Genomic DNA, 15,875 nt, shown 5'->3' on the forward strand with positions numbered 1-15,875 from the left:
CTGCACTGTCACTGACAAAGTAAAACAGAAAATGGAAATGACACAAGTGGCAAACGGGATGGAGGAGAGACTTCGATCCAAGACTTATACTTTAACCTAACCCCACATGCATATTGATCCATTCAAATTACAGAGATTGCACTACACTATTGTAGAGGATGAACAAAAAGGAGCAGATCTGCAGTCTGAACACAGAGATACTGCTGAAATAATGCTCAAATGCTGCTGAAATAATGATCAAATACTGATGAAATAATGCTCAAATAATGTTAAAATACTGCTCAAATAATGCTCAAATACTGCCAAAATCATGCTCAAATACTGCTGAAATAATGCTAAAATGGTGCCAAAATAATGCTCAAATGCTGCAGAAATAATGCTAAAATGCTGCTGAAATAATGCTCAAATACTGCTACAATAATGCTCAAATGCTGCTGAAATAATGCTCAAGTGCTGCTGAAATAATGCTCAAATGCTGCTGAAATAATGCTCAAATGATGCTGAAATAATGCTCAAATGCTGCTAAAATAATGCTCAAATATTGCTGAAATAACACTCAAATGCTGCTGAAATAACACTCAAATGCTGCTGAAAAAACGCTCAAATGCTGCTGAAATAATGCATAATTGCTGCTGAAAAATTGCTCAAATACCGCTGAAATAATGCTAAAAAGCTGCTGAAATATTGCTCAAATGCTGCTGAAATAATGCTCAAATGCTGCTGAAATAATGCTCAAATACTGCTGAAATAATGCTTAAATGCTGCTGAAATAATGCTTAAATGCTGCTGAAATAATGCTCAAATGCTGCTGAAATAATGCTTAAATGCTTCTGAAATAATGCTCAAATGCTGCTGAAATAATGCTCAAATGCTGCTGAAATAATGCTCAAATACTGCTGAAATAATGCTCAAATGCTGCTGAAATAATGCTCAAATACTGCTGAAATAATGCTCAAATGCTGCTGAAATAATGCTCAAATGCTGCTGAAATAATGCTCAGATACTGCTGAAATAATGCTTAAATGCTGCTGAAATAATGCTCAAAAGCTGCTGAAATAATGCTCAAATACTGATGAAATAATGCTTAAATGCTGCTGAATAATGCTCAAATGCTGCTGAAATAATGCTCAGATACTGCTGAAATAATGCTTAAATGCTGCTGAAATAATGCTCAAATGCTGCTGAAATAATGCTCAGATACTGCTGAAATAATGCTTAAATGCTGGTGAAATAATGATCAAATGCTGCTGAAATAATGCTCAAATACTACTGAAATAAAGCTCAAACGCTGCTAAAATAATGCTCAAATGCTGCTGAAATAATGCTCAAATACTGCTGAAATAAAGCTCAAACATTGCTAAAATAATGCTCAAATACTGCTTAAATAATGCTCAAATGCTGCTGAAATAATGCTTAAATGCTGCTGAAATAATGCTCAAACGCTGCTAAAATAATGCTAAAATGCTGAAATAATGCTCAAATGCTGCTGAAATAATGCTCAAATGCTGCTGAAATAATGCTCAAATACTGCTGAAATAATGCTCAAACGCTGCTAAAATAATGCTCAAATGCTGCTGAAATAATGCTCAAATACTGCTGAAATAAGGCTCAAACATTGCTAAAATAATGCTCAAATACTGCTGAAATATACTCAAATGCTGAAATAATGCTTAAACGCTGCTGAAATAATGCTCAAACGCTGCTAAAATAATGCTCAAATGCTGCTGAAATAATGCTTAAATGCTGCTGAAATAATGCTCAAATGCTGCTGAAATAATGCTCAGATACTGCTGAAATAATGCTTAAATGCTTCTGAAATAATGCTCAAATGCTGCTGAAATAATGCTCAAATGCTGCTGAAATAATGCTCAAATACTGCTGAAATAATGCTCAAACGCTGCTAAAATAATGCTCAAATGCTGCTGAAATAATGCTCAAATACTGCTGAAATAAGGCTCAAACATTGCTAAAATAATGCTCAAATATTGCTGAAATAACACTCAAATGCTGAAATAATGCTTAAATGCTGCTGAAATAATGCTCAAACGCTGCTAAAATAATGCTCAAATGCTGCTGAAATAATGCTTAAATGCTGCTGAAATAATGCTCAAATGCTGCTGAAATAATGCTCAGATACTGCTGAAATAATGCTTAAATGCTGCTGAAATAATGCTCAAATGCTGCTGAAATAATGCTCAGATACTACTGAAATAATGCTCAAACGCTGCTAAAATAATGCTCAAATGCTGCTGAAATAATGCTCAAATACTGCTGAAATAAGGCTCAAACATTGCTAAAATAATGCTCAAATATTGCTGAAATAACACTCAAATGCTGAAATAATGCTTAAATGCTGCTGAAACAATGCTCAAACGCTGCTAAAATAATGCTCAAATGCTGCTGAAATAATGCTTAAATGCTGCTGAAATAATGCTCAAATGCTGCTGAAATAATGCTCAGATACTGCTGAAATAATGCTTAAATGCTGCTGAAATAATGCTCAAATGCTGCTGAAATAATGCTCAGATACTGCTGAAATAATGCTTAAATGCTGGTGAAATAATGGTCAAATGCTGCTGAAATAATGCTCAAATACTACAGAAATAAAGCTCAAACGCTGCTAAAATAATGCTCAAATACTGCTAAAATAATGCTCAAATACTGCTTAAATAATGCTCAAATACTGCTGAAATAAAGCTCAAACATTGCTAAAATAATGCTCAAATACTACTGAAATAAAGCTCAAACATTGCTAAAATAATGCTCAAATGCTGCTAAAATAATGCTCAAATACTGCTGAAATAAAGCTCAAACATTGCTAAAATAATGCTCAAATGCTGCTGAAATAATGCTCAAATACTGCTGAAATAATGCTCAAATGCTGCTAAAATAATGCTTTAATATTGCTAAAATAATGCTCAAATGCTGCTGAAATAATGCTCAAATACTGCTGAAATAATGCTTAAATGCTGCTGAAATAATGCTCAAATGCTGCTGAAATAATGCTCAGATACTGCTGAAATAATGCTTAAATGCTGCTGAAATAATGCTCAAATGCTGCTGAAATAATGCTCAAATACTGCTGAAATAATGCTTAAATGCTGCTGAAATAATGCTCAAATGCTGCTGAAATAATGCTCAGATACTGCTGAAATAATGCTTAAATGCTGCTGAAATAATGCTCAAATGCTGCTGAAATAATGCTCAGATACTGCTGAAATAATGCTTAAATGCTGCTGAAATAATGCTCAAATGCTGCTGAAATAATGCTCAGATACTGCTGAAATAATGCTTAAATGCTGCTGAAATAATGCTCAAATGCTGCTGAAATAATGCTCAGATACTGCTGAAATAAAGCTCAAACGCTGATAAAATAATGCTCAAATGCTGCTAAAATAATGCTCAAATACTGATGAAATAATGCTCAAATGCTGCTGAAATAATGCTCAAATGCTGCTGAAATGATGCTCAAATGCTGCTGAAATAATGCTCAAATACTGCTGAAATAAGGCTCGAACATTGCTAAAATAATGCTCAAATATTGCTGAAATAACACTCAAATGCTGAAATAATGCTTAAATGCTGCTGAAACAATGCTCAAACGCTGCTAAAATAATGCTCAAATGCTGCTGAAATAATGCTTAAATGCTGCTGAAATAATGCTCAAATGCTGCTGAAATAATGCTCAGATACTGCTGAAATAATGCTTAAATGCTGCTGAAATAATGCTCAAATGCTGCTGAAATAATGCTCAGATACTGCTGAAATAATGCTTAAATGCTGGTGAAATAATGGTCAAATGCTGCTGAAATAATGCTCAAATACTACTGAAATAAAGCTCAAACGCTGCTAAAATAATGCTCAAATGCTGCTAAAATAATGCTCAAATACTGCTGAAATAACGCTCAAACATTGCTAAAATAATGCTCAAATACTGCTTAAATAATGCTCAAATACTGCTGAAATAAAGCTCAAACATTGCTAAAATAATGCTCAAATACTACTGAAATAAAGCTCAAACATTGCTAAAATAATGCTCAAATGCTGCTGAAATAATGCTCAAATACTGCTGAAATAATGCTCAAATGCTGCTAAAATAATGCTTTAATATTGCTGAAATAATGCTCAAATGCTGCTGAAATAATACTTTAATATTGCTGAAATAATGCTTTAATATTGCTGAAATAATGCTTTAATATTGCTGAAATAATGCTCAAATGCTGCTGAAATAAGGCTTAATACTGTTACCAACAGTGGGGTTTTATTCCTAGATGTACTCAGAGGTACTGACAGGATCTGAAAGTATCAGGGGTCCAGACCAGGTCAAAAACTTTTATATTTACACCTGATAACAAGAGTCAGGACGTGAGATACAGTGATCCACCAGAGAGTTCAGATTAGCTGCTGATTTTGTTCATTTTGTGGATTTTGTGCCTATTTTTTTAAGTCGGTGGTTTTGCTTACTATTCCATTTAAGGCTTATTTTACTTAATTTGCCCATCATATGTTTTGTTTTTCATTTTGTTGATTTTCTGTTTTTTATTTCTTTCTCTAATTTAAAGCTTATAATATAACATTAAAACAAAGTAAACAACAGAAGTGAATTTGTTTTTAGTAGTTATAGTTGTAGTACTATTTAATTTTTTTTTTTTTTTTTTGCCATCTGAGGTTGTTCTGAGAAGCATAAATGTCCTTTTGTTGATGACCATTACAGTGTTGACATACTTTCTGAGAGCTTGAAGCTGCTACAGTTATAATATGTGAAATAGATCCCAGGTTATTTTTGCAACTCCTTACAACTTATTAAATAAACCATTCATGGCTGTAGCCTTAGATGCCCAGATCTAACAGCACCTCTGGTTCTAGTGGCTCTTCACCTTTAATTTCTACTCCAGATCTAAATCTTATGCTGAAACCTGCCCTTTTTGACCTTGAATACTGCCAGAGTGAGTTTCCAGCGGCCTCTAGAGTTTTCTACAGTAGCATTAAAATTATTTTTGTCTCCATCAGCCTCCGCAGAGTTCAACTTACACCTGAGATGATTCAAAAGCAATAGTAAGGTGCATCTCTCGGCCAAATCTGATCAGAATACAAATACCAATTGAGAGTGCATCGCCTGGCAACGGGGCTGTGTCCATAGCAACACTGTGGTGCTGTCACTGTGACAAACGTGTGAATAATGATGCTTCATGGCACTATTCCTTGGCCAAAGTGCACACGCCGCATGGAAACAGGAAAAGAATTAATTGCACCTAACATGACACATTCCTGCAATTTTCATGTGACAGATCTTAAATATGCTGAGATTTTTTTTGTCATACAGAAATGATAGAGAGAGGTGAGCGTTCAACAAGAGCTTGAGTGCAATATGTAGCAGTGGTGTTGGACTGCCACCTGCTGGTGATTTTCCAACATGTGATTTTGTGTAAAGAATATTCTAGGGGTAAGTGATTTTTGAGTTGTAAAAAAGGTAAGGTGCAAATCACTGGAAGCAACTCAATAAAAAGAAAAGGATCAGAAGCAATGAATTACAACAACTGAAAGTGACTATTAAAGATCTTTAACTAAGTCATTTTGTAATATAAAAGAAAAATAAATTAAAGAAAATAGCTGTGAGACAAAGCAACTCAGCACTACCTGTCAGAGGAGGGGAAAAAAAACAGCATCATTCAAAATACAAAATAAAAGAAATCGAGGAAAGTAGGGTGCGGATAATGCAGGATGAAGAGTGATGTCACATGTGCACGAGCAAACACAGGCAGATGGAGTCTAGAGGAGCGGATCTGGTTAGACTTATACCATACCTGGGTCAATGAGAACCTCCTGAGCCCCTACAGACAGACAGAGAGAGAGAATGCAGATTCACTCCATGACAAGAGGCACACCAAGTGTTAGCAGTGTTAGCCCCGACATTCAGCTAATCTGCAGCTGCAACTTACTCTAAATTCACCCACATCGCACTATTGAAAAGCGCTGGTATTGTATATTTAAAAGTCAGCATTTCTTCATACGTGTATATCCATATTTTAGCGTTTTATTTTCTGCTCAGTGACCTTTTGGCCCTTCCTCAACAGGCAGGTTGGATAGGTTTACATACAATAAAAGAGAAACTAAAAAAGAATGAAACTGAGGGCTTGAAATGCAATACAAAAATGAATCCTCTATACCGCAAGAGGCAATGCAGCCAAATTCTATGTAATGTGGCAGCCTGTCTTATTATATATTGAAAAGATGGACAGAAACAATTTCTCATTGTAACTAAGAATATGTATATACTTTTTTTTTTCTTTTCTTTATTTTATTTTAGTTAACTGATTTTATTTTATGTATTCATTTTGGATGTATGTGTTTATATATTTTCATTGGAGTATGAGGTGCATCAGGGTTGGGGTTACATAACTATGTTGTTATATTATATGTACATTCAATTGTACAGTTATGATTGCTGCAATATAAAAATTCAATAAAAAAAACTTTGGAGGAAAAAAAAACTGATCCTCGGATCCTACGTTTCATGGGAATTATGGTGAATACTAGTTACGACCTCAAAAATTGCACATAAACGTCTCCTCAAGTAGCATTTTTCACTGAAGAACTGGGGGAAAACATTGACACACAAGCTGCCGAGATGAAAATAACCTTTCAACTTTTCAACAAGGTGGACAGCAACGAGGGATTCATCGCAAATGATAAACAATGCTTTTATGAGCATTCTGCTGCAGTTAGCTGATGATTTTCCATATTTATAGCGCATACAATCTACAAAAAAAAAGAAGCTGTAGCAGATGAATTAGCATAGGCAAAAGTGTTTTATCCTAGTAGCAAATCATGATATATTGTGTCAGCCATATAAGCACTTGAACGCAATTTCGAATTCACAAGTGGAGAGTATCATCTTCCCGATAGCATATGAAGGCGGCGTAAGATACAAAGGTTTTGAAGGACGATAAATGTTTTGTTGGTTGAAATTTCAATCCATGCAAATATAACCTTATCTGCTGTTTTAGTTTAGTTCTGGTCGTTGAATCTGTGCAGAATGATTCTGTGATTTGTGATAAAAGGTTAAATAAATAAAATCCAGCGAACAAGTTTTCCGATTCTTAAATCTGGAAACTAACACAATAAGAGAACCAGTGCAAAACTGTGAAAATGTATTGGGAATACGTGTACCTGGGTATACTGTATGTTAAGAAAAAAGTTCTAAAATAGAGACACTGGAGCATTGAACAGACAAACCTCTGTGGATATAAATATGTTCTCACACTGCAGACTGTTCTTTCAGAGATGAAGTTACAAAACCCACTTTTCAGAGATTTACAGACAGTTGTGAATTTGAGTGTAATGTCATTTTTGACTGATTTAGGTTGTCTTGCTCGTTAACAATGAAACATACAATGGACCACCTAACAGGCCTACAAGAAATTAAAATCACTAAAAGACAAGTACAGTATATATTTACAATACTTTTACTGTACTACCATTCTAACACTAAATTAAAGCTGTGCTGGTATTCCTGTCTGCTTCCCCAAATTGATGCCAAAATTATTTTAAAAATGTAATATTTTCTTCACATCTGACTTTTTCTGAATTAAACCAAACACTGGTATCTCCCCCTTATTTAATTAAGTTTGTGATGAGTCCTCAACACACTATAAAGTACATATCGTCACTGTTGGGCGGAAACCTCTTATGTCCAAAACAGACATTTTTCAGGACAACTGGAAGAACTATGTATATTCTAATTAAAAGCGTAGAGTTAAGAAATGTAATCACAAGCCATTGTCAACACTTTTCATTGGTTAAATACTTCTAAAACTGTTAGGCCAACATGAAAACTGACCAACAGACAAAAAAAAGACCAAAAATCTCAACTAGAACACCTGGAAACATTGTACATGTCAGATATTGCTATGTGTGTACAAAAAGTCCAATAAAAAGAAAATCCAAAATCCAAAAAAAAAAAAAAAAAGGAGACCAAAATTCGACTTACAAGGTTTCGGCCCAACAGTGACAATGTACACGTATCTAGTAGTGTTGATATACATCTATAAAAGAAATTGTCATTTTGCAATTATTTAAAATTGCATCATTTTTGGGGTCAGTACGCTGGAGTTTCACATGCACACACATTCAAACACAATTAACAGACAATACCTTTCGATCTATGCATTATGACTTCTATTTACTAAGTTTACGTCTATACGAATTGCTTACTGTATTTAAAATCCCTAATTTTAGAAACTTCTTGGAATTTTTTTGTTTCACCTGCACTATTTGTTGTATTATGATCCTGCTCATTTTTCAATACAAATAATAAATAAATTAAATGTATTAATTAAACAGCTTCCAAAAAAAAAGAAGAAAACCATTAAACCTTAATAAAGACTACTTTGAGGAGGAGAATAAAGATTCCTTATTTGTTTTCATATGTTTATAGTGGTAAAATTTGCAAATACAATCCTGATTTGACCATAATTTCTTGCCACTATCCATAAAAAACCTAATAATAATGATAATAATAATAATAATAATAACCTGTTGATTAACTGGTACCTGAAGCAGATTTAGACAGTATTTTGCACATATTATAAAATGATGCTTTGTTAAGGTGCATTTTGACTTTTTGACTTAAAGTGTACGATGCAGTGTTAGAAAAACACTGTTAATAACGAAAGCACACACAGATCAAATGATGTTAGGATCAGGATTAGTATCAGAAGCTTCAGCACTTTAAGAAGCTTGTACTTGTTAAACGCAAAGGATGCATTTTGGCTGAGCAAAGCTGTGCGACGTTCGAGCTGCCAGTCAACGATTGCGTCTCACTCAGTCAGAACAACAACACAACATCCAAACCGTGTCTATCAGTGTGTTCACAGAGCGCCGTGATCACCTGGTCGGTGGCGTTTCCCTGCATCTGCTGCCTGTGAGATGCTTGGCTTGCGTCCGATTGTCTTCCCTGCTGTTCCTCCGGGGTAGTGGAATATGACAGAAGCCGAACACAAACCCTCCAACGCAGCTGGACAACAAAGCACAGCAACAATAATGCACACACTTTTCGTCCTTCCTCCATTGTTCTCACTCTTTTTCATTCCAAGATGTAACTCCTGGAAGGAGGCATTAGACCTTAAAAGCTGCCAGTAGCCTTTGAGCTGCACCGTAAATTAGAAAACAACATTACAAATACAGCGTGTTAAACATGAAATGGCAGCATGTGCAGTTGAGCTTGTTTATTTGCATGTAGTGATTATTTGAGATGCTCTTGGGGATGTATGTTAATCGGAGCAGGGCTATAGTCAGCCAGGTTTATGTATTTAGCATCAGTAAACCTAATTTAGTAAATATGCATCATAGGAAACCTATGTAATCCTAATGGAAGAAGTCATTTTTTGTCTGAAAAAGAAAAGAGCAAAAAGGACGGCAGCAAAAAACACTCTTTATTATCTATAGGGACTAGAGATGTAAACAATTAATCGACTATCAATTAATTGTCAATAAGAATTTGCTCGATTAAATTATTAATTGTCGGTTAATTGCCCTTTTACACGGTGGGATTTGTGGTGTCAACAATAGGGGGCTCCACTGCCTAAACTAGGCTTCATCGCTGAAGATGAATAATGGGGGAGTCCCCCTATCCACCTGTCCACTCCTGTTTGAAGGCTGCCAGTTTGTCCGTGCTGTGACACCGCGGCTGGGATAGCCGGTCATCGAACCAGATCACGGCATTGATGAGTTAGAATCGCTTTAGGGACATGGTGGAGCAAAACACAGACCAGGTCGTCTGTTTGTGGGAGCAGTGCACCCCTGCCTAAATACACGCACAAATGCAGGGTTGTATCAGATCAGGGCATTTTCCCTGGAGGTTGGTCTAGTCCATGGTCATCTGGGCAGTGAGACAGAAGTTGAAAACATCCTCTAGGCTCCTGATTCGGGCCACAGGTATGTCCCGCATTATGTCTAATAGGGACGCCATCGAGGATGCATTTCCACTGATTTCCACTACACAGAGTCTCCTCAGTGCATTATAGGATGCCATGTAGTCTAAAGAACTTTTATTTTGTGTCAGAATGCCTCACACTTGTTTCTGGACCGTTGTATTTTTATCCTACTTACTTTTCGAACATTAATTCTTTTGCATTAGTCCTTCTTGCCCTTTGGTTTTTCATACATTCCATCCCTTGTCCTTAATGAGCACATAATTACTTTATATACATTTACATTTTGTGTGTTTCTTTACCCTATGAAGCATCTGTTATTGTTGGTTACTTCTCATTAAGTCTTTATATAAACAGCATGAATGTGTGCATACAACAATGATGAGAAAAAGAAACATTATGAGCCCTTAAAATCTTCAAATCAACAAAAATGACTGCAAGCCCTCAGCTCTAATCTCATAAACAATTCTCTAAAAACTCTACAAATAGTCAGTTTCCCCTAAAATGGGTGGGATCTGTGTTTAAGAGCTTAATACCAGAAGGAATAAAAGACTTTGCATAGTGATTTGTTTTACTTTTAGGCACATTAAAGCATTAGTAAAACTAAATATGTGCCAACTGGACACAAAATATAAAAAGTCATGACCAAAAATGGAAAGATCCACCTCAGATGAAAGGAAGATTTCATATCCAATTAAATTAAATAAACAGGCCTAAGCCTTTGGAGTGCACATTATATTTTCCAAGTATAAAAACACTATTTTTATAAGACAAAAGGGTAGGTTGGCTGACTGTCAGTCTGTAATGTTTTCCAGAGGCTGAGTAAATCCAGTTTGTAGTAATAAGCCAACATGAGCCCCCCCCCGCAGACTTACCACCCAGCCAGAGGAAGTCATTAACCCCCCTGAGCAGCTCCACAGCCATGTGGTAGTGGACCAGGGCGTCCTGCAGCATGCCCGCCTGGAGACACAAGTCCCCAACATGCTTCCTCATCCGTCCCTGGCAACGCTTCTTATAATGCCTGAGGAGAAGCAGCAGGCAGAGGTAGAAACACTGTCAAACACAAGAGCGCCACGAATGAACCACATTTTCAACTGTCTGAAATACACTCCGGTTTTTCTTCTAGTAAAAAGAGCAATGACTTTGTGTTGTTGTCATTACTTCAGTTCAGTTCAGCATTTCTTAATTACTTTGGTAATTCCAGATGTCAGGAGACTTTTTGGAAGACTCTAACTCAGGGGTGTCAAACTTGTTTTAGTTCAAGTTCCACATACAGACCAATATGATCTCAAATGGGCCAGACCAGTAAAATAATAACACAATAACCTACAAACAATGACAATTCCAAATTTCTTTCTTTATTTTAGTGTAAAAATAAAATTATATAAAAATGTTTACGTCTATAAAACAATCCTTCCACAAAAATGTTTACAACCATGTACAACCTGAACCTTCTTAAGAAAAATACATGCAATTTTAATAATATTATGTCAAAAATAAATGGTTTTTTTTTTTACTTTATTTGAAATTTTTTCCATTTTACATATCACACATTAAGACAAAAATACATAAAACAATCTAACATAAAAAAAACTAACACCAGGTTTATACAAAGTACTTAAAAAGCCCAAAGATAAACATGAACACAAATAAACTTAAAAAAACAAAACAAAACTTCATCACACAAAGTAAAATACACACAAATACAAACAATGAAGCTATTAGTGTCACAGTTAAGTTAATAAATGTCTTGTGCATTTGTAGATCCACTGCGATTTTTAAGTTGTAATGCATGTGTAAATTGTTGAACTGAGGCCTAATATTGTTAAAATTGCACTCATTTTTCTTAAGAAATTTCAGGTTGTACATGGTTGTTCAGGATATTCATATTTTTTTGTGGAAGGTAAACATTTTTATAATGTAATTTTAATTTTTTACACTAAAAGAGAAAAATTGGAGTTGCCATTATTTATAAATTATATGATATGATAATATTTTACTGATCTGACCCATTTTAGATCATATTGGTCTGTATGTGGCTCCTGAACTACAATGACTTTGATACCCTTACTTGTTAATATCTTCAGTGTAATTTTTGCATTTCACAAATTTGTAGTGGAACCTTTGGCAGGCCAGTTTTGGCCTGCAGGCCATATGTTTGACACCCTTGCTCTAATTAACTGTGACTCAGGTACAGAGGGATGTATGGGTCAAGGGGAGCACAAGCAAAGGAAAGCAAAACAAGGACTGAGTACGAGCTGTCTATAACGTCACAGTCTTGCACAATAACTCAGGGATTTACCAGGATACTGGGGACATTTTAGCTAAATATCATGTTCATATTTTCCATTATACACAAAGGAAAATATAAATCTGATTATGCAAGACAAGAGCATTGGAAGAAAAATGGGGAAGATATGTTAAGACAATAAAGTGGATCAGCAGGGGATCGAGGTGAAATGGAGCAATGTACAAAACGTCCTCACAGGTCAGATCTAGAAACTACCGATTTAATTATGGAACTAAACAAACAAAACATACTTTACAGATGCCCTGCAAATACAAAACATACTCAACAACAACAGATTAGATTAAATAATGCTTCAGAAACAACTATAACAGGTCTTACAGTATGAAAAATATATCCCACAAAGGAAAATTATCACAATTATTGGTGCAATGTTTCCTCTGTGTTTGTGCTAACGATTTTCTCTCTAATGCCCAGAGTAATTTACCTTCCACAAGAGCAGGCTAGTGAGTGGATTCAAACTGCTAGTGTGTTATGCTGAGTTCTGCCAAACTCATGGTGGATTCCACTTTAACTGGGAGGTCAGAATTTCTGAGAGGTTTCATCAACCACTGAAGCTGAATTTCCAACTCTGAAAGTGGGACTACTTTAATCAATATAGACTTGAACATTCAGGTCGGGTGCTCCATGTATTAACATCGATGTACAAGATTTGGGGCTCCCTGAAAAAAATATGTAACACTGAGCAGGCATGGATTAATATTCTACTTACAATATATTCTATAATTTCATGCAAGATTGATGATAAAGGTGTAGCCACCATTAACATTTTAATATTTTTAAAATAATAACAGAATTAGATTTTTGTTCCACTAATGTACTTTTGACATCAATCCAGCTGATGACATCATGTCTATGCATGTGCTGATGTCAGCATATCAATTGCTTCAATATATGTGCCAAGTTTGAAGTAAATTGAAACAAAATGGATGTTTTCATAGACATTTGAAATGTTGCCCATTATAAGTAAATGGGAGAAAAAAAAAAAGACTTGAACTGGCAATCTATAAACCAAATTTGGTATGAATTCAACCAATAGTTTTGCTGCTACAGACATTTGAAATTTTGCCCATTAAAAGTAAATGGGGGAAAAAAAGATTTTAAAAATTAATTAAAATTTGAACTTTGATCTACTTTTCCAAAAATGTTGAGATCTATTCTGGGTCACTGGCAATCTATAAACCTAATCTGGAATGAATTCAACTGATAGTTTTGCTGCTAGAATGTTAACACAGAAACAAACAAAGAAACAAACAAACCGAACCAAAAACAATACCCCTTGGCTCCCCTTCAGGGAGCAGGGTAATAAAATACAGTTTTACTTTTTGGATGGAAGTTTATTTACTAGCATCTAGAGTTCTAGGACCTGGACCAAACCATATCATGAAATAAAGAGAGAGTAGACGAGGGTCAGAGGCTGACTGGATTATTTTGTTTTTTGCAGGAAACAAAACCATACTATTACAGGGAGCAAATATGTACATTAGTGCCTTGTGAAGCAAACATTTGTTTATGGTGATAGGTTCATAATTTCTGTTTTAAAAAAACTGACTAATGTTCTACTGTTTTCTAGGGCCCCTGTCAGTCATGGACCCTTAGAATCATCACCCTTTCTCCCCTTTAAGGGCGCCCCTGTCGATGTATTATGAGAAGTATACGGGGCACCTCCACTCAGAATGGTTGCCAATTTCTCTAGTGGACAATCACAATACTGCACTAAAATAGTCCCCCATGACCTGAGAAGCCCTTTCCCCAAGAGCATCTGTAAAACTACTTGGATGGGGAGACTACACCTGCAAAAACCATCAGATAAAATTTTTATTACCACTCTTTAGTATGCTTAGGTTATGTGTTAACTCTTCTGTAAACCTAAAAAACAGAATTCCAGGCGGAAGGCAGGGGCAACAGGTGAAATGTTTGTCCAAATAACACTGGAAGCCAGAAATGTTTTCCAGTAACTTCCTGTTCAAAAAACAAGCATCATTTTAGAGTCGAGGGTTTAATTCTAATAACATATGTTCAACAGTGTCTTTGAGTACCTAGAAAAGTGCTATATAAAACCGATATATCATTATTATTATTACTATTATTAGTATTATTATCATCATTATTATTATTATTATTATTATTATTATTATAGTTGTGAAGGCTGTTGATTATCATGCCTGTCTAATTAACTCAGCTGTCTAACCTGGCTAGAACTGGCACTAGTTTTCTGACTTGTACTGAGAATCTTACACTTACAGAATCTGAAGAGGCTGTGCATTATTGGCAGAATTCAACATAACACCGGTGCTTTTAAATAGACTCATATCTCCACCAGCTGTTAAATTACTCAGGATTTTAGTAAGAATATTGTTGCAGCTATGATGAAGGAATTGTGCCAAAAGTCACATGAATATGGATTGTACTTGTAAGATTAGCTGAAGTTGTTTCTAAACCATGATGCATGATACATATAATGTATTAGAAGCATTTAATGGTGGAAAAATAAAACACATTAACATTTATAAATCATGTTTTGTATTTGCAAACCACACTGTCTTAGTTGGAGAATCCCAGAGCATCTGTAAAACATGTTTTTGTTTGTTGATCTCGACAGGAAATGTGCACTGAGTGAACATTTATTCTAGGAAACATAAATATATGTCAAATGTGCAGGATAAACATTGATGCTAAGACACAAGAGGCTACAAGAACCACTGTTCTGACAGAATGAAACGACAGTTAATGCTGCTCTTATTCACCGGTGAAATTAAAGTAGCTCTTTAGACATGGATGTCATCATCAGATTCCTGCCGTCTCTGGGTTGCTGTGGTGCTTTGCCAAACTGGCAACTAATGTATGCACCCATGAATACAGATATGAGATCCATGTGTCGCTCCAGCTTCTGCAGCCGGCAAAATCCAACACTATACCTTCCAAATCCAAATGTCCTTCTGGAGCCAGGACAAATCTCAGTCGCATGTCCCAGGCCAAATTATGTATTAGGTCCAAACTATCACCTTCTGCTTTAAAGGACCATGCCAGTGTTGATGTACTTGTTTTAATGATATCAAATATACACCACAAATAAGGCATTTAACATTCCTGATCAGCATTTTCCAAGCTTTTTGGAATGACTGCTGTGTAAATTTCTCCTATAAGGATACTGCTTATAAGATATCAACATCAAATTCACTGAGGACTGTTGAAAATTAACTCTAACTCAAGTCTTAATATAATACTTCATATATGCACACAAATAGAAAATGTTAGCTGTATTGCCCTCCACATTGATTGCACATTCATTTGGCTTTGGTGCTATTCTTAACCCTGATAATAATGGGAAAAACTAGGAAATGAGTTATTCTGTCATCTTGTCTTTTCTTTAGAACATGTGGTGTAACAAGCACAATGCAAACAAACCTGATTTTATATTAAAATATTACATTTTTTTAATATGGACATGATCCAATTTAGAATTAGTCTAATCAGATGGATACAAGCAATTCTGCTCCATCAGTTAGGCCTACTATCTGTTTAAGTCAAAATTATATTCACACAGCCAGAAGTAGAGCTGTAAAGATTAATCACTCAAACTCACTGTCAACTATCAAATCAGTTTGCAACTATTATCATAATTAGGTAAAGCT

At 35.3% G+C, this 15,875-nt stretch overlaps 1 protein-coding gene across 5 annotated transcripts in view; it reads right to left on the reverse strand.

Annotated features, from left to right (window-relative positions):
- Positions 1-15,875, reverse strand: part of trappc9 (trafficking protein particle complex subunit 9) — a 374,675-nt gene that overhangs the window by 354,520 nt on the left and 4,280 nt on the right. For 3 of the 5 annotated variants that reach the window (XR_003936606.1, XM_030147331.1, XM_030147329.1), the window contains 3 exons: positions 10,808-10,953; positions 8,891-9,016; positions 5,805-5,831 (listed from right to left, as the gene is read on the reverse strand). Coding sequence is in view for 4 of the 5 variants with exons in the window: in XM_030147331.1 (XP_030003191.1) it covers positions 5,805-5,831; positions 8,891-9,016; positions 10,808-10,953 (299 nt within the window). In the remaining variant the exon portion in view is untranslated. The remainder of the gene's footprint in view (positions 1-5,804; positions 5,832-8,890; positions 9,017-10,807; positions 10,954-15,875) is intronic. The other 2 variants (XM_030147332.1, XM_030147330.1) reach the window with 1 other exon arrangement.

Source organism: Sphaeramia orbicularis, chromosome 11 (assembly GCF_902148855.1).
Source record: "Sphaeramia orbicularis chromosome 11, fSphaOr1.1, whole genome shotgun sequence".
Classification (NCBI taxonomy): domain Eukaryota; kingdom Metazoa; phylum Chordata; class Actinopteri; order Kurtiformes; family Apogonidae; genus Sphaeramia; species Sphaeramia orbicularis.